General features: G+C 40.5%; 1 protein-coding gene across 2 annotated transcripts; it reads right to left on the reverse strand.

Annotated features, from left to right (window-relative positions):
- Positions 1-4,784: 4,784 nt before the first annotated feature.
- Positions 4,785-13,360, reverse strand: LOC104923968 (phospholipid scramblase 2). 2 transcript variants are annotated; one of them, XM_010737177.3, is made up of 8 exons: positions 13,083-13,360; positions 12,336-12,448; positions 8,701-8,996; positions 7,755-7,797; positions 7,346-7,566; positions 5,834-5,995; positions 4,942-5,103; positions 4,785-4,853 (listed from the first exon to the last, which is right to left on the reverse strand). In XM_010737177.3, exons 2-8 carry the CDS (start codon positions 12,346-12,348, stop codon positions 4,794-4,796), a joined length of 957 nt encoding a protein of 318 aa, XP_010735479.2. In that variant the 5' UTR covers positions 12,349-12,448; positions 13,083-13,360; the 3' UTR covers positions 4,785-4,793. The 2 variants fall into 2 exon arrangements, with proteins under 2 accessions (XP_010735479.2, XP_027143805.1); XM_027288004.1 differs by lacking the exons at positions 12,336-12,448; positions 13,083-13,360 and adding an exon at positions 9,961-10,092.
- Between the last annotated feature and the right edge of the window lie 793 nt (positions 13,361-14,153).

Raw genomic sequence — 14,153 nt, forward strand, 5'->3', positions numbered from 1 at the left:
TCTGGTCTCAACGGTGAGTTTCCATATGATAATATGAGCCGGTTTATTCCGTTGGTTCAACGCAAAAGTGCTTTTCAGGATTTTAAAAGCCATTGTGCAGTGTAACGGACACGTCAAGTGATAATGCCAAAGTACAAAGTACTGTTTACAGGTCATGTGTGGGGAAAAAAGTTGAATACGCCTTTTGTGTCGGCGTCGGTTGGGGCTTAACGTTTGGGGCGTTTCTAACACTTTTCATGCTTTTATTATGCACCTTAGCATCAGCTTACATTCAAAGCGCATGTCATAATCAATTAAAATTGAAAGGTGTGCCTCAAAAACGTGTTTATTTTCCAGATTAATGATGAATAGTTATGTTACAATTAATAGTTAGTGATTAAATAACACAAATAACTTGTCTCAATTATGTATGGCATGATAAAACAAGCTAAAATAAACATGTATGATTTATCTGTAACTTTAAAACATACATCATGACAGTGACCTGTCTTGACTGACATTTCCAATTGGCAAAATTCACTCCAATGAGTAGCATTAGTATTTCAGCTACTCACTGAATCTCTGACGCACAAAGAACTGAACACCAAGCAGTTATTTCACTAGTAACGACCACACCTGCAACTTCAAGATATTATTTGCGAACAGAACGTAAAGATAATGAATGAAGCTTGCATTCTTCAGATGCTGTGCGTGATGAGGAAGCACCCGGGCATGACGGTGCTCCTTATGATCCTACAGAGATTAGGATGAAAGAGAAAGAAAATGTATGGCAGGAGGAGCGCAGAATTAGAAAGCAGGAAAGGAGGAGGATAAAGGTCAGGGGGTATTCATAGGAATGTTGGGAGAGGCTCAATTGAGGTGTGTTCCTGCTCCTGAAACTGCTGATATACCTGTTTCCATGGCTGATCCAGACTCAGCTGCTGCTGCTTTGCTAATTTAACAGTCTGCCTCCAAAGAACAAGAGAGAGAGACTCGACAGAAACAAAATAAAACTAATTAAAACTGTCCTGTATTGCCTACAAACAATCTCCAAGTCTGATTTGGTTGAAATAAACACTTAATTCACATAGTTATTTGAGATAGATCTGAGAGGCAACATGAATATTCTCATAACTCATAACAAATGTTGATTGTTGGACAAGGAGAAAGACAAAGCGTATTTTGTTTTATGTCTAGTTTGAATGACGAGTTGATGAAGATGCAACATAACTGCTATTTCTGTTTATGTTGTCAGACACTAATGACAATCTGAGCCTATTGTTATGACAAAAACACTCTTTAGCCCATTGTATGTAGCTGCCTGCTGCAGTGCTATCGCTCAATACTGGACCAATTTCAAGGTTCCAGGTTAGAAAATAGTAAAGCTACCTGTTATGCGATTTTCTATCCTTAGGTTACACGAGGTCACGTGTGGGCCTTGAGGTCCTCAGCAGTATTAGTTGTTTGGCTTAGATTGGGAACAGTAGGTGTCAGTCTATCTCAACACTGTGGTGGCCAGGGTCGAAGAGATCTATTGCTTCCTTCCTAGACATAATAGATAGCTTGCCGTTGACGTTCCAATCTGCGTAAACAGACATCTGTGTCTCCAGACTGGAATGTGTTGACAATAACGCCTCCATGGGTAAAGACATTCTCTTTGGCTAATTCTGGGCGTCTAGTACTTGTGGTGTTATCTTGGAGTTTAAAGTCGATCCAGCAGCATGAGTTCGGCAGAATGTGAGACCGACTCAGGCACTTCTGATGAACTTTGAGAGTGTCTCTAATTCTCCTTGATCAAGCGTCAATAAATAATACAGTGTAAGACATCAGAGGCTCCTGAACACTTTCTTCCTTCCTGACATCACCATTGACCATTGATTCCAGCATTTTTTCCACACCACTACCCTTTAAAATAAACAGATAAGTATTCACAGTACCCATGATGATGAGTTTATTTGTGGGCCTTTAAATTAGGAGGAGGAGAACCTATAATATTCATAACTCTCGTATCATTAGTGTATAATCACCTAAAGATAAGAACGGTTATGTTTTTGTTAGCTTTGAACGAGCCTTTCAGATCTACAGACATGCATTATAATGTTTCTACACTGACTCTACATAGGCTATTTGCATTTTTCACGTTTTGCAGCTACCGTAGTTTCTCCTACGTCAGGGGACGGCTATTCAGTTGGTCGCAATCTGCAGCCTCACCACTAGGTGCCACTAAATCCTACACACTGGACCTTTAAGAAAGAGGTCGTGGACTCTCAACCCAGTCACTCAAAGCGTGGAAATACAATATTCTGTTAGGTGTGTCATGTTTACTTTACACGTCAAACTTGTAACTTAGTAACTTAGGATAATGTACAGTGTGTACATAGACATAGTTACTCAGGTAAATATTTACTGCATGCAGAATTTCAGTTGTCAACTTGTATGACCAGTTTGTGTAGCAGTCACTGATTATAGGAGAATAATTAAATTCTGGTTTCTTTCTCAGAAGGGCTGAGGCATGGATGCACATGTGTGGACATGTTCCCAAAAACACAATGCCTGTATTTCCTCCGTGCTCCCAGGAGGTGGAGGAGTTTGATATTCAGTACGTGACCAGGAAAGAGAAGTTTTGTGTCCTTTTGTTGCATCTGATACAAAGTTTCTGTTATATCTGTGGCTCTCGAACCTTTTCTGGCATGCCATCCTTCACAGTAATCAGGGAACTAATAAAAGTCGATTTTTAGTCAAATATAGGTCAGCACGATAGCATCAGCAAACTTTTGTTTGTTTATTCTCCCTACATGAATTCATTGAACTTTGTGTCACTGCATATTTTTCCCTTGGTCATGGATAAAGGACACTGATACTGAGACTCAGAAATAAAAGTTTATATTGTGTTGAGAAAGTTACCCAGTAACTAAAACAGAGCAGGGCTTGGACTTTATTCCAGAGAATTAGAGACTGGATTTCCCTCTGAAGCTCACATCATTTTTTCCAAGTGAAATCATTGAGGCTAAACGTTTTCCGAGGGCCTTCCCCAGAACTTTCCTGGACAATCACGGAGGCAGAAAAGAAAACACACGACAACAACACTTTAACAATGTCTTCATATGGTGTTTATTTCCTAACTACAAGATATATTTTGATTCTGTAAAAAAAAAATGTAATTCACAATCACAAGATACAAGAGTAAACAAAGCAGATATGGATGAATGAACATAAAACCCACTGAACAAACAATTGCATTAAATGTACGATATATTTTGTGCCTACTTTATATATTTATACACACATTTAGTTACTGACAGTGTAATAGAGAGCTGCATTAGAGAGCACTAGTGGCAACAAAGCCTCACAGGAGGCACACCCATGTTATCTCATATGACCAAAAATGATTACTATGAATGATTACTGAATGTAGAACAGAGATCAACAGCAATAGGCAACATTTGCAAGCATTAACCTGACAAGCGCAGCTCAAAATGACCAAATGTCACCTGAAAAGTTCACATTTAGGTCTCCTTCTGATGCAAAAGTTACAGAAAGTGTTACTGTTACTGGAAGGGGTTTCCCAACTTCTCCAGGGTCAGATTATCCCTCGCTAACCACGACTTCTGCTTTTTATTTCCTTTTCTGTCCCTCCCCCTTTTAAACCTACACTCTCTCTCTCCTATATCATTACACTGGCACTTGTTTGACGCAGTGGCATCTGGAGAAAATGGAGGGTGAGGTCTGGCTGTGGCGTCACACTCTCCATGGCAACCACTAAAACCACAGAGGGTGCATGGGAACACATTAGCACATGTAGACCGTGATGCAGTGTTGTTAGACTGTGTATGCCCGGCTTTAAGACACAGTGGGATTCAATGAAGGCAAAGGCAACTTAGAGGTAGAAAGAGAAAGAGAGAACACTTAAATACTGAGTCGACTCCTGTGTTCACAACACAAGGACATAAGCATCCATACACTAACACAACTTCCTATGACCTAACCAATGACCCTGTTTACTGTGGCTAATATCATGTTTTATATAAAGCTTTTATTTATAAGATTAAATACAGCCATGTTAATGCTAAAAGCTAAGCAGACAGCTGTTAAGCAGGTATAACGTTTAATATGGTAACCAACGTTTGTTGAGTATCACTAAAAGTGCAGCTGGGGTTGCTGGGAATGTCATTAGATTTGCTGATATTTGGACATATTAAAGTCTTACTAAAGACGCTAAAGTCTTTATGGTTCACCCGCTTGGGCACCTGTAACTAAATTTCATGTCAAGTCATCCAATATTTGTTGAAATGCTTCATTCTGCCATACGCTAACCCAAAAAAACAAGGTGACGAATGCAGCCACTATATCCACAACAGTATTACACTAGATTTATCAGCGCGATTATAGTACATAATATAGTACATGTTGATTTCCACTCTCATTTCTGCGACACGAAGGGCAAGGTCGACTTTCTTTGGCAGGGATTACATCTCAACTTGAGGTACAGTATGTTCACTCGTGTAAAATAAATAAAAAGTCAACAGACTTGATGGAGTGTGAGGGACATTGGCAACGGGACAGTCAGTATTACTCACAGGGTTTGGATAGACTTTAAAAAACAATCCTTGGCGGACATCTGGAATCAAAGAGTTCATTAGTTCATACTGGTCTGTGTGTATAAAAGGATGGCACCATGTTGGCTGAAATCTGATCAAGGGTGGATTATTAAAAAAAACAAAAAGAACTGGAAAAACAAACAGAAGCAGAAAATGTATAACTGGCGACAGTCCTTGCTCTCACGCTGTTGGTATCCTCTCTTTTTATTTCCTCTGTTATGAAAACACAGTGCTGCGTTGGTTGGCCTCCCCAACCTTCTCGAAGAACATGAAATCCTGCAAAGAGACGACAAAAAAAGGAGAATAAATTCATCTGCTCGGACCACAACAACAAGTAAACTGGGTGTAATTCAAAGAATCTTACAATGAGGAAGCAGGCTCCCATGAGCACAGCTTTCATCTTCACGTCCATGTCCAACGGGAACTGGATGCCGAAGTTGTCCGTGTCTGTGAAGACTTCCTTCAACAGGCCGCTCCACTGCTTGCTGATGCGACCAATGGGCTTCTTACCGTCTTTGCTCTTCAGCTGCATAGCAATAAGAACAAAGTTTTTCAAGTATACTGCCATGTGAAGGTATCGTGTTAGATAGGAGAGAGAGAGAGAGGGACTCTAATTCCTTTAGTGCACAGCAGGAAACGGTCAATCAAGATGTTGAGCGTTTCCAAAAAAAACGCCAACTTTGGACAGAGGTTTGACATTTTTTTGCCAAGGGCTTATTTGCTTTCCTGCCAAAAGTTAGATCAGAAGCATGAAAGCACTCTTGTGTCTGCAGAGTAAACACAAAGATACATCCAGGAGGTGGTTAGCTTAGCTTAGCATAGTGGCTTGAAACAGATGCAAACAGCTAGCCTGGCTCTGTTCAGTGATACCAAAACCTGTCTACTGATATTTTTAAAGCTCGATAATTAACACATTATACTTTATACACATTATATGTTTATTTAATTAAATCAGAGCACGGATTTTCTGGAGTCTTGCCTTTAGGGTGAGGTTGCCAGGTAAGCAACGGAGACGTAATCTCCCGTAAAAACCCCCACAGGATACCGTTTTTACATTTTGTTTTTGTACAGATTAAAACTTTAGCTCTAAGCTATAGATCACTAATATTTTTGCCATGTTGTCATGGCTGGAAAGCTCAACTTCAGTTTAGATAAACTGAATGGTTTTATAACAACTTCTTGGCTGGCTGAACCACACACATTTTAACAAAGGAGTTGAGTTTCCCCCACAGACACAACAATCCTCTTGGCCTCACCTCAAAGTTGACGTCCCCACAGCAGTTGCAGGCAAAGCAGGGCCCCTCCAGTTTCATCACGGTCTCCTTGTTGGCATCCTGGATGGAAAATCGTGGCACGAAAGGGTGCCAGTCCTGCTTGACGTAGCCTATAGTGGTGCCCGGCGGTGCCTGGACCTCCATCTGTATGAAACATATGATCCATAATTAGAAAGTTGTGCAAGAGAGCTTGAAATCTGAACTCTTCCCTTGACACTGATGGATATAAATAAAACATCATGGGGTAAGCATGTGACATGGGACAGCAGGAATGATAAGTGAGTCTCTGACTCCTCCATTGTGGCTCCACATAACAAAGGTAATACGTTTCACATGGCTCTTATCTGGCCAGCACACAGAACTGCAGTATGAGAGAGTGCAGCAGTTTGGGTTTAGGCCAGTGGGAACGTACTGTAGCCGGATGACCAATGATGTGATCAAGCAGAGACAGAAAAGTCTCAGAGGTGGAGGGATGGCAGAGGATTGTGGTAGTCTGGGAGATAGTTTGGACAAAGGACCATTCATGGTCCTAACAAAAACCAGCCTGAGCAGGCCGGAGCACAAAGACATCAGAGTGGCACTCAGAAACTCATGAGTAACAGACAGAAAATATGAGGCACCAAGAGCTGTGAGGCTGCAGATTTCTTATAATTTCTCCCTTTTAAATAAAAAAACAGGAAATACAACAAATCCAATGAAAACTCCAAAATCAACAAGTCTGTAATTTTTACAAAATGTTACTTGAACAGGACTAAATGATGTATTTGACTTTTTTTATTATTATTATTCTTATATATTTTATTTATTGTTGTATTTCTTTCTTTCTTTCTTTCTTTCTTTCTTTCTTTCTTTCTTTCTTTTCTTTTCTTCTGCCTGTCTCCTTTGGTTGCATATAAGCTATGAACATACCTGGAGCTCTTCATTGTATTTTCGTAACTTTGTTGTATTGTCCGTACATGTCAGTATGTTTGCGGACTGCATTGCGAGTAGTGAGCATTTACAGGACACGTTTGCGGAATTGAGCTGAACAGAGCGTGTGTTATCCTAGATCTTTATTACTTTATTTTCCCACTGTCATCCTGCTGTCAGAACTTTTATTGCTACTTCACCTTTTTTTTTGCTTCGGTTGTTTTTATTGTTTCCCGTTGTTTTTTGCTTTAGTTTAAAATCAAATTAACTCCCCGAAAAGTGATTATTGTTGTTGTTACATCTTGGCTGGTAAAGCTACGTTATTAATCAGCTGTTTTATCAAGTACTAGTTTATAATCCTCCATCAGAAACCCTTCAGGCAACCGATACAGTTAAATATTAACAACATTATTAATGTTTAACTTGGCAAACATTTGATCTGAGGGTTTATCTCTTAGTAAAGTGAGAGATTTGTCACTGAATGAACAATGAAATTGGCACAATATTGGTGTTGTTCAATAAATATGATATGAGACTATTACAAGTAAATGATTCATTGACATCCACCCACCAACACATACAGACCTCTTGCAGGCAGCAGGGACACCAGCAGGACACGCAGCGGAAAGGCCTTATGAGACGGATGACCTCCCTGTCCATGTTGTCCTTTATCTTCATGTCGAAGCTGCGAAGCGAGCCGCAGCAGTTCCTGGTGCAGCAGTCGTTCTTCTCTTTGGCCTTGTAGATCTTTTGGCCCAGACTGTTCTTTATCTCGTACTGGTTGTTGGTCTCAAACCCAATGAATGCTGGGAGAGGTTGGAAGGAGACGAGGAAGGAAATTGGGTGGAAATGGTGAAACACAGATAAGCAGAATTCTAAGAACAGGATTGTGACTTATATTGATATCTCCAGGTTGTACCAAGAATAGACAAACTGCTGCAGGTTATTTGCTGCTTACAAAGTGCAAATATGTGTAAATATGACTGGATCTTACCTTCTAGGAGTTCCACTTTTTGGTGGATCAGGATCTGGTCAATCTGAAACCAGAGAAAGAAACGTGAGGAACCAGAATAAACATCAAATATAATCCTCAAATCTAAAAGATTTATTTCTCTCAAACCCAGTGGGAAAGCTGCCAACAACTTGTTTGCAATGCAAAGCAGCTTCTTCTATGAATTTTCATAAAACAACACTGAGTATCTGAGTCTTGTTACCTGTTTGTGTACATAAAGAGTTATTTGCCGGAAAGCCTGGAAAGCAAGTTAAAAGTCTTTGTTGAAACCGTGTGTACACATAGCTGATCTTTATGAGGTGAAAGGCTGCGATGACTGTAGCATGAGCTGTAAAATGAGGAACTTAGGTTGTGCAAAAGCAGTTTGAACATTTCAGTGATTCCACTAGATTAAAACAAACCAAGTCGCTTTTCATGTACAGTGGTCCCTCGTTTATTGCGGGGGATACGTTCTAAAAATATACAGTGGTCCCTCGTTTATTGCGGGGGATACGTTCTAAAAATAACCAGCGAAGTAAGTTTTACAATTATTATACATGTTTTAAGGCCGTAAAACCCCTAACCACACACTTTTATACACCTTTTTACACGCATTTTGTACAATACTCCCTTAGCCAATTTAGGACGCAGAACACAATGCGCGTTCATACTGTACAGTACACTGTAAAAAAAAAGCATGTAAAATTACACTAAAAAAATCTGCGAAACAGCGAGTCCGCGAAAAGTGAACCGCGTTGTAGCGAGGGACGACTGTATTGTGAAACAATTGAGTCAATAAATCAGAAGTCGGACAGCTGAAGGAGTGGTGTGTGTAATAATAATCATAAAATAACAATCTTCAAACATCCCTACACCACACCTTGCTGACTTTGCTTCCTTCTTAAGAAATTTCAAGGTTGCCGCTCTTTTTCAGATTTTCCCGCCCTACCTGTGTGAGGTACTCAAGCCCTGGGGGGACCCCAACTGCAACCGCAGCCTGAGCTGGAACCGGGGCCGGGGAGATGGCTCCCGGATGGCCGCTGTATTCCTGTCCTGGAACTGGGCCTGGACCCACCGGACCGGGTTGATACACGACAGGATTTGGGCCTGGATTGTAACCCATGTTGAAGCCTGGTGGAGGAGCTTGACTGGGGTCTCCATACCCGCCTGGAGCAGAGGGATAAGGGGCTACAGAGTGGCCGCCCGGTTGAGGCATGGGGTAGGGTGCTTGGTTGGGAGGGTAACCTGGACAAAAGACATCGATATTAGTTCATCATCCTCCCCAGGTTTATTGTTATACTTCCAAACACAACATACACTTTGGAAACTATGAATGACATACATTTAAAAAACACATTATCTCAGAAATGCTGATCACATGTCTTGGCCGTGTCCTCCATTTCTCACCTTTGAGTAAGACAATGAATACAACAACAGGCATTCAGGTTATCATTGCACAACACTGACTCAGAGGAAGCCATGATCTCTTTGTGGCCAACTGACAGCAGCTGGTCTGTGCTTATAAGTGTGTGAGAGAGCATGTGTATTTACTGTGGATCAGCCTGCCATTAGCCATTAAGCTACTTATTAGCCAGGCCACAGCTCAGACTTAAAGCAATCATGAAGAGCAAAGTGAGTCTTGGTATACTTGTGGTTTGTTATATTATTATAAAGAACATAAAGAATATAAAATTATATCACATATAGACACCATATACAATACACACACACACACACACATATATATATATATATATATATATAAAAATTATAAAGAAGAGCAAAGTGGTCTTGGTAACTTGTGGTTGTTATATTTATATAAAGAATATAAATATTATATATATATATATATATATATAAATATCTATATATAGATATATATATTTATAAAGAGAGAGCTCATAAACAATTATCTTGTCATGCCTCGCTTCTATGTCGATGACACCCAGCTTTACCTCCCTCTCTCAGAAAATATCAGTCACGGGTTAGCATCTCACCACTGTCACCGCCCAAAACCTCACTTGATCACACGCTACAAACTTGGGTGTCACATCTGACAGCAAAGCACATTTCTCACGGACCGCCTCACTCAACTAGAAAGAGTCAGTAATACAATAATATCATTCATGCTGGACCACCGTAACTCACTCTACAAGACATTTCCATTTGAAACTAATTCAAAAAACGCATCTCAACAGGCTGTACTCACTTGAAAAATCCTTCGAAGTGTCTATAAACCTCTCCCGACATGTATCTCAGAACGTCTCAGCTCTTTCTGCGCCACCAGATAACTCAGATCGTGGCATGTTGCCCTTTGCCCCCGGGGACAGGGTGTTTTTGGTCGTGGCTACCGGAGGGAGCTACATTAGATCAAGGCTGAATCTGTTGATGCATTTATTATGCACCTTGAGAGACACCTTTACTTTTCTCTAACTTTGAATTGTGTTTTTGTTGTTGTGTTATTACTTATTTCATTTAATTTTTAAATCTGTGTCTGTCTTGAAACTTTATTTGAACTCACACCAGCTTCAGCTTATCTGACTGCAGCAAACCATATTAATCAGTAATGTTTTCAACTGCCACTTCTGAGTGCCAGCAATCGACTTCTCCCGCCACCCTGATGTTTAGACAAGAGTGTGTGCCTGTATCTGCTAATAACTGACGACTAATTGGAGGCTGCGTGTTTGGTTCAATTGAAGAGGAGACATTCAAACACAGTTTTAAAAAAGAGCCACGAATAACATGGGAGGAAATAAAATCTCAAAGAAGTGGGCGTGACGGCGAAGTGAATGAGGTTGTGTGTGTGTTTAATAAAATGGAATGCTGACAATCATGTGTTCACTTACTAACAGATGTCCGTAATGCCGTGTCACCACAGCGTTTCGCTTAAAGAGGCGAGGACTTTTCCACAAGTTTTCATGATAATAACAACTTTCCTTTTCTTCTTCTGTCTCTTTATCCCCAAGACAGAGATGTCGACCACATCCCTCATTGTGTTACTGCTGTTGACTTTCCCAGAAGAGGTAACAACAACGGCTTAGATACGGTTCATTTCTTGTGTATTATTTTAATGTTAACCACGCTCAAAAGGGGAAGCAGGTGTGCTTCTCCTGTAGTTTCAGTTTTAAGACTTACTTACTTGTTCTCAGATAATATGTGGACAGATGCATGGTTTGGTTCTTGTCTGCGTTTAAATAAAATGTACAAAAACATATGTTGTGTTTGTTCTTGCGTTAGTGCACGTCTTGATTCCTGACTTTTATGCTCATCAGTGATTAAATACTCAAACAGTTTGTCAATGGATTCACTACACTACATACATTTGATAATCAGTCAAGTCTTTGAAAGCATTTTTCAAGCAAGCTGATCCCAGCTTCTCAGATTTTCTACTTTGCCGTTGCTTTATATTATTTCAAAATCACATAAGTTTGTGATTTGAAATAAAGTGATAACATAATCATGACCTGCCACCCTTCCGTTCACCAAAGCTCATCTCTTCAATGTTACCTCCAGTCCTTATATCACTGGTTCAACTTTAAAATTCTACTTATAGTCTTCAGGGCAGTAAAGAATTTGACTCCTTACCTTCTGTCGAGGTTTTAGAACTGTACTGAGAACCAGATCTACAGCGTGTGTGTTCCTTTGGCTATTTTCTGATGACCTACGATGTGTCACAGCGAACTAAAAGCTTGTTTGTGGTGGGTTAGTGTGAATGAGGGCCTACGTGTTTGTGGGTAGTGAGTGGGTTTGTAGTGTTGCTTCCAGTACTCTGCTGTGCATGTGACTTGTCGCTGCATGCACTTAAATGTAAAGCTCATTAAGTCTGCAATAAATATGTGCTAGATAAAAACATCCTCGAGTGTGGCCAGTGCAGACTTTTGGCTTAACGCTGACCAAGTTTGTTTTTGTTAAGCAAATCAGTTAAACAGTTTCAGAAGTTCACTGGACTGTTGAGGTTGTGAACGTGCCGGCGTACAGTGAACTCAGACAGCAACTAATGCCACTTCTGTCTATCTAATGAGAGCTTAACGCCAAAAAGAGAACCTGAGTGACGTACTCTGTGAACTTTGTTGCGCCACTTATTTCACATTCCTTTCTCAACTCGCAGGAAACATAAAAACACAAAAATCCAAACCCGGGCGTCCTCGCTGGAAAGCTGCCCACACGTACACGGATATACACGCACACACAAGGAAAGCATTCACCATCCAGGAAGGTGGAGGTGGGGGACGAGTTTGCTAGACCAACAGGCCGATCTGTTTTTTTTATGCAAAACATTCATGTCTAGATTCCTCTCCACCTAGGAGGGGATCGAATTTCCACGAGGCACTGAAGGAATCTGGGGGGGTGGCAGGATAAGCACTTGATTCATCACGCAATTATGCTCAGTGGACAGGAAAGTCTAATGGAAACTTTCACAATGGCAGCAAAATATTACTTAACGGAAGAAGCTATTGAGGAAGAAAAGGAATGGTTGTTGTTATTATTAAAACTCCAATCGCAGCTCTTAATCTAATCTAAAACCTTAATTATGAAAGAAGTCTTGCCGTTTCCACACTTTCATAACTGCTGATCAGCACTTACCAGGAGCGGACATGGCGTTGGAGCTGGCTTGAACTCTTTTTTTTGGGGGGCGGGGGGCACAGCGTTAAAGGAGGTCACACTTCCCGGTCCACTCCCAGGGTCTCTATGGGAAACTAGAGGAATGAAAGGGAGAGAGAGGGAGGAGAGAGAGGGGGGGGCGTGATGAAAACCAGAACAAAAGGGAGGGGAGACGGTGGTTTAACTGAGGAGAAAGTGACCATAACAAAAACACACACACACACACACAAAAAGAGTCCATCACAAGATTTAACCCCACGATCACAAGTGATTTCTGCTTTCCTGTGATCATGCGTCTACTTCACATCACACCTCATTAACATTAGATTAACAATTAGATGTTTACAGGCATCACATTGTAGTCCACAAGTCCAGTTTGTCCCCTATCAATAATAATAATAATAAAAAAAAACATGTGATTCTCTTTGTTGTTGTTGGTGCAACATGTTTAAGAGCTGAGATGCATGAAAATAAAAAGGTGTGGCATGTTTCAGCAGGAGGAGGGGAGGGCTCCTTTATTTTTCCACTGGCTCCCGCTCTGTGTCTGTTCAGATTAAAGTTGAAGCCCACACAAATCTCCCATCTTAGGTCATCATTTCCCAGCACAACCCCCTCCCCTCTATCTAACTCAAACACTCAGTGGTAAAAAAAAAAAAAAGCCTGATAAACCCCTCTAATCCTGACCACAAGGGTTAAAGAAACATGTGAAGGAGGTAAAAGAAGTCTCACCTCTTTGGTTGCTGGTTTCTTCTCTTGAATTTGAAAGCAAACGGTGAAAGTGGAAGAAGGAAATAAAAAATAAAAAGCCACATCCACGGAGCCTTAGAGCTTATTTTTCCACCGCCTTCCTCTCAGTCTGTTCCTCGTTGTTGCTGCTTGCTGTCACTCCCTCCACTCACATCATATAATTTGTATTCTCCTCCCCCTTTAAACGACCTGGCACAGACACACATCAGGACACATGTAAATGTGCAGATTATAGATTATCCTCAGCATGAATACTGTTGTTTTTCTGCTTTTTTTTTTTTTTTTTCTTTTGCATGTTCTAGCGACAACAACAACAACAACAAACAAACAACATACTGGAGACTTGTATGTCATCGAAGTGGAAACATGTTATCAGTGTCTGCAGCTGCAGGGAGGAGGGGCCAGTCTGTTAAACACTGTGTTGGCAACGACCACCAGAGGGCGCCAACACCTCATGCTCAGTCCAGTCAACTGCAAAACTACATTTTTATTTATTTATTTATTTATTTATTTATTTGTTTGTTTGTTGGCAGAACATGGAAGAAATTCAGAATTAGTGTATAATCACCTGAAAATAATATTTTGTGTGTTTTAGTGATCTTAGAATGAGACTTTTTTTATTTCTACAAAGAGAATAGGTGCTTGTCTTGACCTTCGTAGCTGTGAAGTGAAGCTGCAGTTCCTCAAACGTCCACTTGAGGCTGGCTCCAGAAGTGAGTCAGTCTCCATAAGCCCCCATGTTAAAATGTCCAACTTCACAGCAGAAATAAACATGTTTACAGCCTGGTACAAAAAAGTTTTGGTCTCTATAGATAATTTCCACATTCATAACAACTGTACTGAGGGTGTATTTCTATAATAACTCACCTGTTATATTTATAATTTATATAAATATATAATTTATATATATTTATATATATTATATTAAAGCTTATAGTTCTGAATAATTAACAGGTGGCTTGTTTGTGCAACGATGATCCATGTCTTTGCTCATCTTTGGGTTAGTCAGAGGAGGAGGAGGAGGTGGAGGCAGGACTACAATGATGGCGTTTG

Source organism: Larimichthys crocea, chromosome XIV (assembly GCF_000972845.2).
Source record: "Larimichthys crocea isolate SSNF chromosome XIV, L_crocea_2.0, whole genome shotgun sequence".
Classification (NCBI taxonomy): Eukaryota; Metazoa; Chordata; class Actinopteri; family Sciaenidae; genus Larimichthys; species Larimichthys crocea.

Excerpts from the sequence above, each read along its gene's own strand:
- LOC104923968 (XM_010737177.3), bottom strand. Across the intron at positions 7,567-7,754 it reads AAAAGTGGAACTCCTAGAAG|CATTCATTGGGTTTGAGACC; the intron begins GTAAGATCCAGT and ends AACCTCTCCCAG. Across the intron at positions 5,996-7,345 it reads GTCCCTGCTGCCTGCAAGAG|ATGGAGGTCCAGGCACCGCC; the intron begins GTCTGTATGTGT and ends TGTTTCATACAG.